At 45.1% G+C, this 12,347-nt stretch overlaps 2 protein-coding genes across 8 annotated transcripts in view; one reads left to right on the top strand and one right to left on the bottom strand.

The window, feature by feature from the left end:
• Positions 1–1,534: 1,534 nt before the first annotated feature.
• GNPDA1 (glucosamine-6-phosphate deaminase 1) overlaps positions 1,535–12,347 on the bottom strand; it is an 11,429-nt gene continuing 616 nt past the window's right edge. For 3 of the 7 annotated variants that reach the window (XM_011367449.2, XM_011367445.2, XM_011367446.2), the window contains exons 2-7: positions 11,262–11,391; positions 8,273–8,374; positions 6,676–6,858; positions 5,506–5,690; positions 3,673–3,847; positions 1,535–2,981 (exon numbers count right to left, since the gene is read on the bottom strand). In XM_011367449.2, coding sequence (XP_011365751.1) covers positions 2,881–2,981; positions 3,673–3,847; positions 5,506–5,690; positions 6,676–6,858; positions 8,273–8,374; positions 11,262–11,385 — 870 coding nt within the window. In that variant the 5' untranslated portion in view covers positions 11,386–11,391 and the 3' untranslated portion in view covers positions 1,535–2,880. Of the gene's footprint in view, positions 2,982–3,672; positions 3,848–5,505; positions 5,691–6,675; positions 6,859–8,272; positions 8,375–11,261; positions 11,392–11,980; positions 12,216–12,248; positions 12,342–12,347 lie in introns of those variants that run through there. The other 4 variants (XM_011367450.2, XM_011367444.2, XM_023534900.1 and 1 more) reach the window with 4 other exon arrangements.
• The window catches only part of LOC105297041, a 16,772-nt gene continuing 13,216 nt past the window's right edge, over positions 8,792–12,347 (top strand). Inside the window, exon 1 of the transcript XR_002782125.1 lies at positions 8,792–9,245. The gene's annotated coding sequence lies outside the window, so the exon portion shown is untranslated. The remainder of the gene's footprint in view (positions 9,246–12,347) is intronic.

Here is a 12,347-nt window from a genome sequence, read left to right on the forward strand (position 1 = left end):
AGTATTTAGTTTGCTTTCATGAAGTTTACATTTAATGGGAAACAAAATAGGTGGTAAGGGTTCTGAGAAAATAGAGCAGGGTAAGGGAGATAGAGAATCAGGATTGCTACTTTGTTGGAGGGCCAGGGAAGACCTGATAAATGACATTTGAGCAGAGACCAGAGGAAGTTGGGAGTAAGCCATAGATTATCGAGTGGGGGAAATAGTGGGCCAGGCTCATTTCCATCTCTACTTTATAAGCATATTTAATAGAGGAGACAACCATTTACGTCAACTCGCTGTCACTCTTTACAGCTTGAAACACATTCTATCCACTCTTTCTGAACTTAAACTCCACGTATACTTAATATTTAACATTATCTTTTTCATTTTTTTTGAGTATCAGACTTGGGATTTTACAGACTCAACTTGTTCTACTTAGCTGTCTTTAATATATTTATTAATCAAATTGTCACAGCCCGGTCAGTGGGAGCCCCATTAAACTGGCTGCTTCGTCCTCTCAGTACTGCCTCAGACATTTTTTTAAAGCACTCTTATTTTCTGGCAACCAGATATTCCAGGCCCACTGTGATCCCAGTCCCAAAGCATGCAGTTAGTTCCTGTCCAAGGAGACCCAGTCTGGCCCAGGAGCATACATTCCACCTGATCCACACAAGAACTTGTTGCAGCAGCTGCTGGGCCACCAGGGTCCCGAATTCATACAGACATCTCCAGTTTAGCTGTCATCACTAATCCTTTTTCACTTCATTCTAATTTTTTCTATGCCTGTTTGAAACTTAACCCCTTTTTTACTGGATGAACAATGCAGCGTACTCATACAGTGGAGTATTCTTCAGCAATAAAAAGGAATGGATGACTACTGCATGTTACATGAACCTCCGAAACATTACGCTTAATGAAAGAAGCCCGACCCAAAAGGTGCCACGCTGTGTGATTCTATTTATATGAAATGTCCAGAAAAGGCCAGGGTAGGAATAAGGAGCTTTTGGGGATGATAAAAGTGGATTGTGGTAAGGACTTGCACAACTCCAGACTTAGTAAAAATCATTGAATTTATTTTCAAAATAGGTGGATTATGGGCATGTAAATTATATCTCAATGTAACTGGTGAAAAATTAAACCCTTCCAACTTCTACTTGTATCTAATTGGTTATATTTACCCAAGATATTCCATTATATTGACTTTTTTAACTAAAATACTAAACCTGTTTTCCATACCTTGCAGTTTTTATATCTTCCTGGTCACAAATCTGCCTTATTCTTTTTAACAGCTGTATGGTCCTAGGTATGTCCAGAACATGACAATTTATTGCTCAACTGTTCATTCCTACCATTTTTCACATAGGTGCTTCATTCTTATAAAATATTTTCTTTTACCCTGGTTAAGTTTAGAATAGATTAACAATTGCTATGATTGTGACTTCCTGCAGAGCTATTGTGACAGCTTTGTTCACTGGGCTATTCCCCAAATGTATATCAACCCAAACCATCTTTTGACCTTTGGAGGGGAGGGGGTGGAAGTCCACAAATGACAAACTTGAAAATACCGAATTTAATAGAAAATTATCACATTGTAAACAATTCCATTAAGCCATTAGTTTAAAACAAAATGATGGCAATCACATGTGAAAGCTAACGACGAAACACTGGTATCAAACACAGCACTGAGAGGCCTGAGCCAGGCTCTGAACGATCTGTCCCAGAAACAAGTAGCAGCAGCTTGACACAGGCACAGAAATAGGCAGCATCCACGTGAAGGCTTAAGAGAGTAAAAGGAAGGCAGAGCAGTAGACTCATCTTGAGAACAAAGGGTAAAGGATAAAGAAAGGAGCAAAAATGTATTTCCTGATGTTCTGGGAACACTGGAGCATGCCACCCCAACCTGAGAGGGTTAGAAAGGCAGGGATTTTTAGGTGGGGAAAGGCAACTTTAGAAGCATTTGGTATGTTGTTTTGTCACTCAAGCAGAACACACTTGTGTATTGTGACTAAACTCATAATGGAGCTGCTTAAACTGGCCCCCATCAACTTGGCTGGACACCACACTGAAATCCTGGCAGTGTCTGTTGCCCCAGTGCACCTCCTACTTATTGAGTATGTAAAAAAGAAGAGCCACAGTGAGACCTTGGAACAAAAACACAGGGCTGTGGAGGGAAAAGGGTTTCTGCCTTCCAGTGATGGAGGGTCCCTGAGGGAGAGGTGTGGAGAGGAGTTTGACATGGCCTGGCCCCCTTGAGGCTCTGAGTTTATCAGCAAAGCCTTCTGTTTAGCCCTACCCACCCACATCCTCCCCCAAGGAGTCCTCAAAGATCACGGAAAGGTCAACTGAGAGACCAGGAAAAACAACTGAGAAAGTAAGGGATAGTTTTCTTTCCATGGCACTTGTTACTGACCAGAGGGACTGCCTCCTTTATACTGATTTTAGAGTTTGTTACTTAATCCGGAACAGTGATTTCTCAAATAAGAGGCAGGCCTGCTCAAGAGGGGCTTTCAAAGCCTCTCCAAAGAAGTTTTGTCCAAAACAAGCCCCTCTTCCCCCTAAGTGACAGTCTGCACATAATGATGGAAATTTCTGATGGGAGTGTGGTGGTGTACATGTGAACAGTGTCAGAGGCAGAATAAAAAGCTAAAAATCCCTAATCTGTGAAGCTGACACCAAAATTATGGAGTGATGTTTTTTTCCAGTTAAATTACAAGTCATTCCTCCTGTAGCTAAACTCCACAACTAGGCTCCGCACTGCAGAGTGAAGAAAAATAAGTTCACCCATATATCTGGAGTAATCATACTGGATTAAAGAAATACAATTTTGTCTTCCTAAAGACAATTTCCAGAAAGACCTGCCCGTCCCAGTGAGATACTTGACACTAGGATTAGCACAGGCTAATCACTGTATGGTTTCTTAGAAGACTGGCTTTTCTCTGTTTCTTTCTCTTTGATACTGTACAAGGGGTCCACCAACTTGTTATGGACGAGCATTAAACCTAAAAAAAAAAAAAATTAAAAAGTAGTTAATGCAGGTAGAGGCAGGGTTCCACGATTATCAACAGTAATATCCAGGAGCTCTCAAATTTTGTCCTGGAACTGATCATCATGTTTTCTCTGTGGCCCCAAAAGATACACACTATAAGACTAGGAAAAGAATTTGTTATTCCCAAAGAATTCTAGAAACCGCTGGACTTTTGTAAATGCAATCTGTAGAAGAGTTGGCCATTAAAAGGTTAATCTTTTCAGCAAAGAACAAATCCTGAATTTGCTTATTCAGTAAATGAGGATTTTTCACATGAGTTTGCTTAAGGCAGTTTATATCCTTTTTAAGAAGAACAAAAGACCCTCAGTGACAGTTCAGTGCTTTTCTCACAGGGAAAGGCCTGTGCAAGAGCTGGGAAGATAAACAACCTGAGGCTGGCTCACTAGCACCGCAAAGATCCCCACCTAGCCCTTGGACTACGTCTTTTCATTTTCTTTTCTCCTCCTCAGAGCAAACAGGTCTCCAGAAATGGACCCTCACCATCACAGATGGAAGAGAAATGACTGTATTCTGAAACAGTGGGGTTTGATTTTTATTAAAATTAGAGTTGACAATGAAAATGGCCAAGTGAAAGCTAGATCCACTCCCCACTCCTGGCACACCCTGAATTTAGCCACCTCCTCCCACATTCACCCCTCCCTCACCTTTGAAATACTTGACGGTCTTCACTTTCAGCTCCAGGGTGGCATCCTCGTCACACACGAACACCGTGCGGGGATGCTGCTGGAAGGCAGACACGGTCCACATATGGTTCACTCCCTCCTCAATGGCCTTGTACAGAGCAAACGCCTTGTGAGCACCTGTGATGAGGATCATCACCTGGGGATCAGAAAACAAGGCTGTGACGGAGAAGGAGCAGTGGAACCGGAAGTCCAGGGACCTGAATTCTAGTGTGGCTGCCCCAAACCGCTGTGAGGACTACTATTTTTATATACCATCGTAAGTCGTTGACATGCGACACACTGTGCTCCATCATACGGTGCTCCACGCTCCCATGTGTTATCACACAAGTAGCCTGAGGTAGGCAGCATCGTTATCACGATGTTCTGTGATAAGAAATGGGCTGGGGGGATGGTTAAGTAACTTGCCCCATGTTCCTGCCCATCACCAGTAGTGCCTCCAGGCACCTTTGATGGTGACTGTGCAAGTGCCCTGTAAACAGATGTGCCACACAGAGGCCCACCTCTTATCTCAACAGTTCTGACACTGGGTCCCAGGGGGTCCTAGGCTAGGTAAGTTTTCACAATCACAAACTGAAAAAGATGGGTCCCAATCTGCAAGGGGGCCTTGGGAGCAGTGGTGAGAGTTATCTCCATGGCCTCTAAGGTTGAATACCAACAAGGTTCCCCCTTAATCTGGTCACTTTCAGTTCTGAGTATTAGACCTACTAATGCGACTTGGGGTAGTACCTTTTGTTTAAATGAAACAAAGGCACAGACTCCCCTCAACAGTTAAAATATCAAGAAAGTAAGTGTTGGACAGTGACTGTAAAGAACTCAGCTTCATGGATTTCCTCTCATTGTAACTCACTTGTACCATGGAGTTGTGACAAGATTTACTGTTTCTTTTTTAAAAGATGGGAAAACAGGCATAGAGAGAATGTGACTTTGTTCAGGACCGCAGAACTTTTATCAAAAGAGAATTTCCTGATTTCCAGCCCCAGGTCCTTTCTCAGATTACAGTACACTCACACACAGGGAGGGTTTATAAGCTGCAAGTCAAGAAGAGCAGAATGACCTCCCTAGATGCTGATTTAAGGATACGTAACAGAAATATGGTGCCATCATGCATTTTGCAAAAGTTCACTTTAGACAGGGAACCTTTTTCACTGCTTCATATGTTTGTTTACAGACTTGGGCAAAGAAGCTTGAAGCTCAAAGGTCTGTAACTGTTTCCCACTGAATATAACCCAGGAAGAGAAAAAGCTTTTAAAATTCTAATGAAAGATGGTAAGGAAGTTGGAACCACAAAAAATTCAATCATTACCCAACTTTCTAGGGAAGAACTTAATAAATTCAGTTCAAGACACTTATATTTCAATCATATGTCTCCATAGTTATGAATCCCTGAGCACAGGGCTGTATGTAACTATAAACATCCTTCACTTCAAACAGTGACCTCCACCAACTGCAGGGAACCAGAAGTTTCCTCTCAGTACCTGGGCAGGTGTGAATTCATATTCAGACATTAGTGGTGCTGGGCTCCTCTCCCTCTGCCTGTGAGGAGCTTGAAAGGGGTACATCAGCAGAGGCCAGGGAGCCTGCAGTCCCTGGGCAGTCAGCACTCAAAGGACTCACCTCACACCGGGAGTAACGGTGCTCCCCAAAGAGGGTCAGTTGGGATTTTATCCTTATTTATAATGTCTTAATTTCTAATACAAAAGTATTCAGGTGGTACCTGCACAGTTGAAGTTTTTTAACAGCCAAAAGACTAGTTCAATCCCCCTGTGAAGGCCTACGGACCCCTTGCACCCTTACCTCTCTAGCATCCATGACAGTGCCCACACCCACCGTCAGGGCCATGGTGGGCACCTTGGCGAGATCTCCATCAAAGAACCTAGCATTGGCCAGGATGGTGTCCATGGCCAGTGTCTTCACACGGGTCCGGGACACCAGACTGGAGCCTGGCTCATTGAAGGCTATGTGTCCATCGGGACCAATACCTGCCAGGGAGAGACAGGGCAGCCCTGTCAGTTCCAGGAATCCAAAATTTCAAGGGTGGACTATCTCTCTTTCTCCACCTGGAGTCTGCAAAACTCCTTAAAAACTGTCTCCTCATTCACCCCTGGGCAGGTACACTTAAGCCTATGATCACCCCTTCCCCTTTCTTCTCATTTCTATCTGAAGTACACACAACCATTGTTAACTTGCTGCCACCCTCAAAAAGCTAAGTAAGGGGTACTTCAAATAGCTTCTGCCTCCCCAAATCATCAAAGTGCAACTTCTCTCTTGCTGGTAGTCAGGGGTCCTGTGTCTAAGAGTCACAGAGAATGAAACACAGGGCCTGGACAGGGGCTGCCAAGTTTATAAAATCTCAGAACATGAGTGCTCCCAGCCTCCTCCTCCCCACCTTGAAATAGAGAAGGGTTAAATCTAGAGCAGAAAAAGTCAATCTGACTTCAAACCCCTGTGGGTGACTCTAGAGATGGTGACATAGAAATTTAAGAAGGCAGCCAAGGGTAGGAACAAGGGCACAAATCTGTTCCCACCTTCTCTCCACTGCTCTGGCCAGCTAACCTTGGGCAAATCACACAACTTCTCTGGGGTTCAACTGGCTATAGCATGCAGGGGCTGAGTGTGGAGTCTTAGGGAACTACGCGAGTCTGTGATTTTTATCTGTTTAGATAAGTCCCATGACCGAGCTGTAAAACCTTAAGATTGGGAAATAGAATCTCAAAGTCAAAATTCAAACCCCTTAATTTACAGACAAGGCATTGAAGTGCAGAAAGAGGTGATGTCCAAGATCAAAGCCACTGGGTAGCAGAGCCAGGGCGGGGAGCTAGGCTCCCACTCGGGCTTCCCTGCCTCCTGCAAGGAATAAGTGACCCCCACTGTTGCTAGCACAGAGAGAAGAAGCTGTTTGGAGACAGGCATGTGTTCTAGCCATGCTGGGTCTGGCCTGGACACCTGCTGCAGTGTCAAGCTCACCTCCAACAAACAGCTCAATCCCGCCTGCAGCCTTGATCTTCTCTTCGAAGGCGTCACACTCAGCCTGCAGGTCAGCTGCATTCCCATCCAGAATGTGGGTGTGTGCTGGGTGGATGTCAATGTGCTTGAAGAAGTTGTTCCACATGAAGGAATGGTAGCTCTCCGGGTGGTCTCGAGGAAGGCCTATGGGGCCATGGCCATGCTTAGTCATGCCTAGGCCGAGCCAGAGCCTTCCTCCCAAGGAGGATGCCAGGATATCCTGATCCCTAGAGATGCTCTCGGGAATGCTCATCAGAGAACCTTGGGTGCCAGCCCTCTGATCCTCACCCCCTTGGGATAGGCTGAGCTGGTATCCCTAAGCGTCTCCCACCACCACCACCACCTGTGACTATGGAATTGAGCCAAAGTAGCTGCACATCAGGGGCCTGAGGAATCCCCTCACTTTGACCTCCTTTTCACAAGGGAATGACCAAGGGAGGCCAAAGTAACTCTGGGCTTCTGGAAGTGGCCTAGACACCTGGGGGTAGGGCAGGGCCCCTCTGGGACAGGCAAAGGAAGCAAGCACTCCATTCACCCTGTGCTTCCCACTCCCAGTTATACGCTGCTCAGCCCAAACCCCAACTTGAACACCAAGTGGTTGGAGAGAATTATTTCAGGACTTGCCATTTTTTATCCAAGAAGAAAAATAATGTTTAAAGTGAATATTTAATGTTTAATGTTAAACATTAAGAATGTTTACAGTGAGCCTTACAAAGGAAGAAAATTCTGACATGCTACATTATGTTAAATGAAATAAGTCAGTCACAAAAAGACAAAATACCACATGTGAGGTACCTAGAGCAGTCAGATTCATAAAGTAAAATGGTGATTACCACGGGCCGGGGGAGTGGGAAATGGGGAGTTGGTATTTAATGGGTATAGAGTTTCAGTTTTGCAAAATGAAAAAAGTTGTGGAGATTGGTTGCATGACAATATGAATGAATGTGCTTAACGCTACTGAACTTACATAAAAATGGTTAAGGCAATAAATTTTATGTTGTGTATTTTATTACAATTAAGAAAGTTTAAAGTGAAGCCATTACAAAAATAGAGGGGGGGGGGTGGAGTGGAAGGAGGTGACAGAGATCGAGCTGTAGCTTTTCAGCAGTGGAAAGGACATCAGTCTCAGCTCCCCTCCCAATATACCTGGCAGAAAGGGGAGCTAGCAAATGAACACTGGAGAGAAAGTCCATATACAGACACTGGGGACACACTCTAGCCACGCTACCATTTCCAGGCATTTGTTCCAAAAAGAAATGGCATGGAATTGGGGAGGAGGCAGAGGAGAAAATACTCAAATATTTATTAAGTGCTTGCTCTAAACAAGAGGTTTCCACATCTGTTATATCATTTAATGCTTACAACCTATGAGGTCAGTTTTATTTATTACCCATTTTATAGCTGAGTAAACCAAGGCCTGGAAGAGACAGATATCAGTAATTGAGCCTATCACCAAATGCCACCCTGAGACATCTGCATTCCACTCTAGGGCCAAGCCTGTGAGGTGAAAAATACAACTCCTAGAATCAGGTAAAGACCTTGAAAGAGGAAGACTCACCCACATATTCATCCATGTTGAAGGTCTCAACATATTTGAAGGACAGATCTCCATTCTTATAGTACTCAATCAGCTTCTGGTAGCAGCCAAGTGGGGTGCTCCCTGCAAGAGAGGCCATAGCCATGAACATCCTTCAGACCCCAGTTTCTAGAAGTCCAGAGGGCACCTAGGAATGAGTCAGGGCTATTCCACAGGGAGAACCTGTCAGGTCTGAGCTTTGAAATAAGTCAGATCTGAAGTGCTACCCAAATGCTCCAATCCTAACTGCCACGCATCAATTGCTTGTTTATTGCCTATTTCCTCACTAGATGGTAAGATGTCTTTGTTCACTGCTGAATCTCGAGTGCCCGACACACTGATGATTAAAATGACTGCAATTGAGTGAATGTCAGACTTAATTACTAACATGACACTCCCTGAGCAACTACTGTGTGCGAGGCACAGGGAGGCTCGTGGTGGGGATGCAGAGGAGTGAGAGACATAGGAGCTACCCTGGAAGAGCTGTCTAGGAGTGGGGACAGGAAGCAGTAATGTCAGCTGTGATGGGGTAAGCACAGGCTAGCCTGAGGGTTCAGGGAAGACAACCCCAGGGTTGAGTCTCATTAAAAAGTCAGTCTTAAAACAAAAAAGACAGGAAGACTGCTATAGACTAAAAGACTACAGATGCATGAAGCCTAACAACACTGGATTAATTTTTTTTTTTAAGTTATGAAAAGTGTAGACAATTAGGAAAAAAAATTTAATGTAGTATGTCTATTACATGATATTGTGATGATTTTTAATTTTCTTAGGTATGATAATGGTATTGTGGCTATGTAAGAGAATGTCCTTATTCTGAAGGGACAGGTGCTGAAGGACCTAGAGGTAAAGGATGTCAGGATGTCTGGAACTTCCTTTCACATGGTTCAGGAAAAAAACTCTGTTTGTACAGACAGAACAGGAGCCAGAAGAGATGAAAGCAAATGTGACAAAGGTAATAACTGGCGAATCTATGAAAATAGTAGTGTACTATTCTTTCAACTTTCCTTAATATTTGAAATTTTTCAAAAGAAAAAGACTGAAAGAATAAAAGCCTCACCCAAATCAGATCACCGTTTTTACAATCCATTAATGGCTTCTCATTTCACTCTGAATAATATCCAGCCCTAACAAAGGCTCTACATAACCTGGCCCCTGGTTACCCCTCTCTCCCTTACTCATCTTGCTCCAAACAATTCTATTTCAGGGCCTTTGCACATTCCCTTTGCCAGCAATGCTCTTTCTTCAGGTATCTGCATGGTTATCTTACACCACTTCAGGCCCTTACTTAAAATTTTCCTCAGAGACCTTCCTTGCTACCATATCCAACACTACAACCCCTACCCCTGCCTAGATACTCCCTATCCTCCTTCCTTCATCTTTCTCCTTCTCTCTTTTCACTATCTAACATACTTTGTATTTTACTAGTTTGTTTATCATCTGTCTCCCCCTACAATTTAAGTTTCAGGAAAGCAGGAATTTCTCTTTTGTTCATTGCTGTATCCCTAGCACCTAGAACAGCTTGACATATAGCGGGCATTCAATAAATATCTGCTGATGAATGACAGTGGTAGCCCCCGCCCCCAACCCCACCCAAAATAATCAGCTTGTCCCTGTGACATGGCCTTAGCCATGTCTGAGCCATACAGCTTTCCTGTCTTTCCCCTGGGCTCATTCACTTCCATCTAGTCCATCCCATCAATTCTGTAAGCTCCCCAATACCCAGCCAATAAATTCCTTTTCTGTTTAAGTTAACTAGAGTTGGTTTCTGTGGTTTTCACCCAGAACCCTGCCTGGTGCTTGCTTCATCTAACAGATGGAATGTTCCAAGGAACCTATATGGATATGTTGTGCTGGTTCAAGTGGGATAGGAAGGGGCTAGCTTAGTTGTGGAGGGCCCTGAGTGCCACTCTGAGGAGCTTGGATTTGATTTTGCAGATCATGGGGAACTAGGGAGTGTTTCAGCAGAAGCCCAGACTCTGACCCAGTTAGAAAACAGGATATTAGCGCAGCCCCCATATGGCCTGGGGTATTGGTGGTTTCACAGTATTCACAGATACTGGTCCCACAAACCTCCAGTACAGAGGTGAGTAAATGTCAGCCTACAGGCCAAATCTAGCCCATACAGCTCATGAGCTAAGAATGGTTTTTACATTTTTTTAGGTTTTTAAAAATCAAAAGAATATTATTTTGTGACATATGCAAATTATATAAACTCAAATTTCAGTGTCCATAAATAGAGTTTTATTGACGTTCATTTATGTATTGTCTGGCTGCTTTTGAGCTGCAAGGGCAGTGTTAAGTAGCAACAGAGGCTGTATGGCCAGTGAAGCATAAAATATTTACTACCTGGCCACTTACAGAAAAAGTTTGAAGACCTCTGCTCTCGTGGATGGGCCTTTGGGACAAATCCACCCACTTCTGAAACGTAATCAGGACATTTGCTTTGAGGGGCTGGAGTAAAAATATCTTCCTATAAAGACAACATTCTGATTTTTTTTCCCAAAGAAACTAGCACTGTTCTTCACTTAGGTCCTGTGTTTAATTAAGCCTCACAGAAAATGTTGTGACTATCTTCTCAATTCTCTCAAGGATGGTGGGACAAACTAGTAGCACTCCAGATGCACAGAAAAATTAATTCGCTGCATAAAATGTATGCCTTAGGGCACTGGGACTTAATCCAGTTAAGGAACCCTGGCTGACAGGGCTGACTTAGGATGCAGCCATAAATAAAGTTCTTCCTGCTCCAGAACTACTAAGGAACAGGCAGCAACTAAACCAACCCACAGAGGAAGCTGAGACCTCTGTTTTTTAAGTCCAGGGAGCAGGGGAGTTGTTCACTCATAGTACCAGTAGCTCAGAGGCCTCCTTGAAGTTCCTTGGCTGAGTAAGCCTGACCTGGCTTTCTAAAATCCCCTAATGCCCACTCTCTCCCCTCTATCCATGGCACCCTTTCCATCCAATAACGCACCAGTGGGGAGCCCCAGGGTGAAGTACTTGTCTGGTCCTGGGTTAAACTGGATGATGCGGTTCCTGATGTATTTGGCGGCCCACTCGCTGGCCTGAGAATAGTGGTCCAGGATGATGAGCTTCATCTTGTCCTGCAAAAGGCAGGTGACAAAAGGAATTAGTTGTAAGGGGTGGGGAGAAAAGGATGGAGATGGTTGGGGGAGAGGGGAGAAGCCTCTCTCACCCAGCAACACCCTCTCCCCAGGCAGTCTGAGTCAGGAAGAGGACGCACTTTCAGTTCACTGAGGAGTTAACAGCTGGGCCCAGTTCCTCCACTGCCCACCGGGAGGTGCCGCTGTGGCACGGCTCTGGGTTCTAATCTCCATTTCTTCATTTACCAAGGGCAGGATTTTGCTCAAAGGACCCAAGTTTCCTGAGCCTGTTTTCTCATGTGAAAATGGGGACAAAGTAACTACCTGACAAATTTCACGATGGCGAATATTAAATGAAAATATGCATTTAACCACACAGTATTCAATATGTTGGCTATGATCTGGTAGTTCGACCCAGCCAGCCCCTTTTCTCCACCCTTCCACTTCTACCGCAGGATAGTCTCTACCACCCTCCTCGCCCCCTTCCTCAATAACTAGAGGAGCCATGGTTTTATCTTGAGCCACCAGAGCAGGTGGGAGCCGTGGGCTTGTCTGGAGAGGTGTGTCTCTCACTACGTGCTCCCCGCACCTGCCGGCCTTGCTTGTGGAACTTCAGTTTCCAGGAAAAGCACGCTCCGGAAGGAGGGGAGGGCGTTTGCTCCCCAGCACTGCGCTCAGAGTCGGAAGGCCCGAGGCGGACGTGGCCGAATCGGCCATCCGTGGGGTACAGGAGTGTTTCCCCCACCACGATGGAGATCCTATCGCCCCTCCGGCCCTGCCTAGGGAGGGGGGCCGAGCAGATCGATGGGGTTCGGGCCCTGGGGTAGCGGAAGCTGGGGCAGTGCCCAGACACCCGCCTGTGCCCACCTCAGCCAGAGAGGAAAGTCCACGCCAACCCAGGCCAGCTCCCCGCTTACTCGGACACCTACCGCGCCGGCTGCAGCGACCGCGCTGAC

The sequence above is a fragment of the Pteropus vampyrus genome, unplaced genomic scaffold (assembly GCF_000151845.1).
Source record: "Pteropus vampyrus isolate Shadow unplaced genomic scaffold, Pvam_2.0 Scaffold134, whole genome shotgun sequence".
NCBI lineage: Eukaryota > Metazoa > Chordata > Mammalia > Chiroptera > Pteropodidae > Pteropus > Pteropus vampyrus.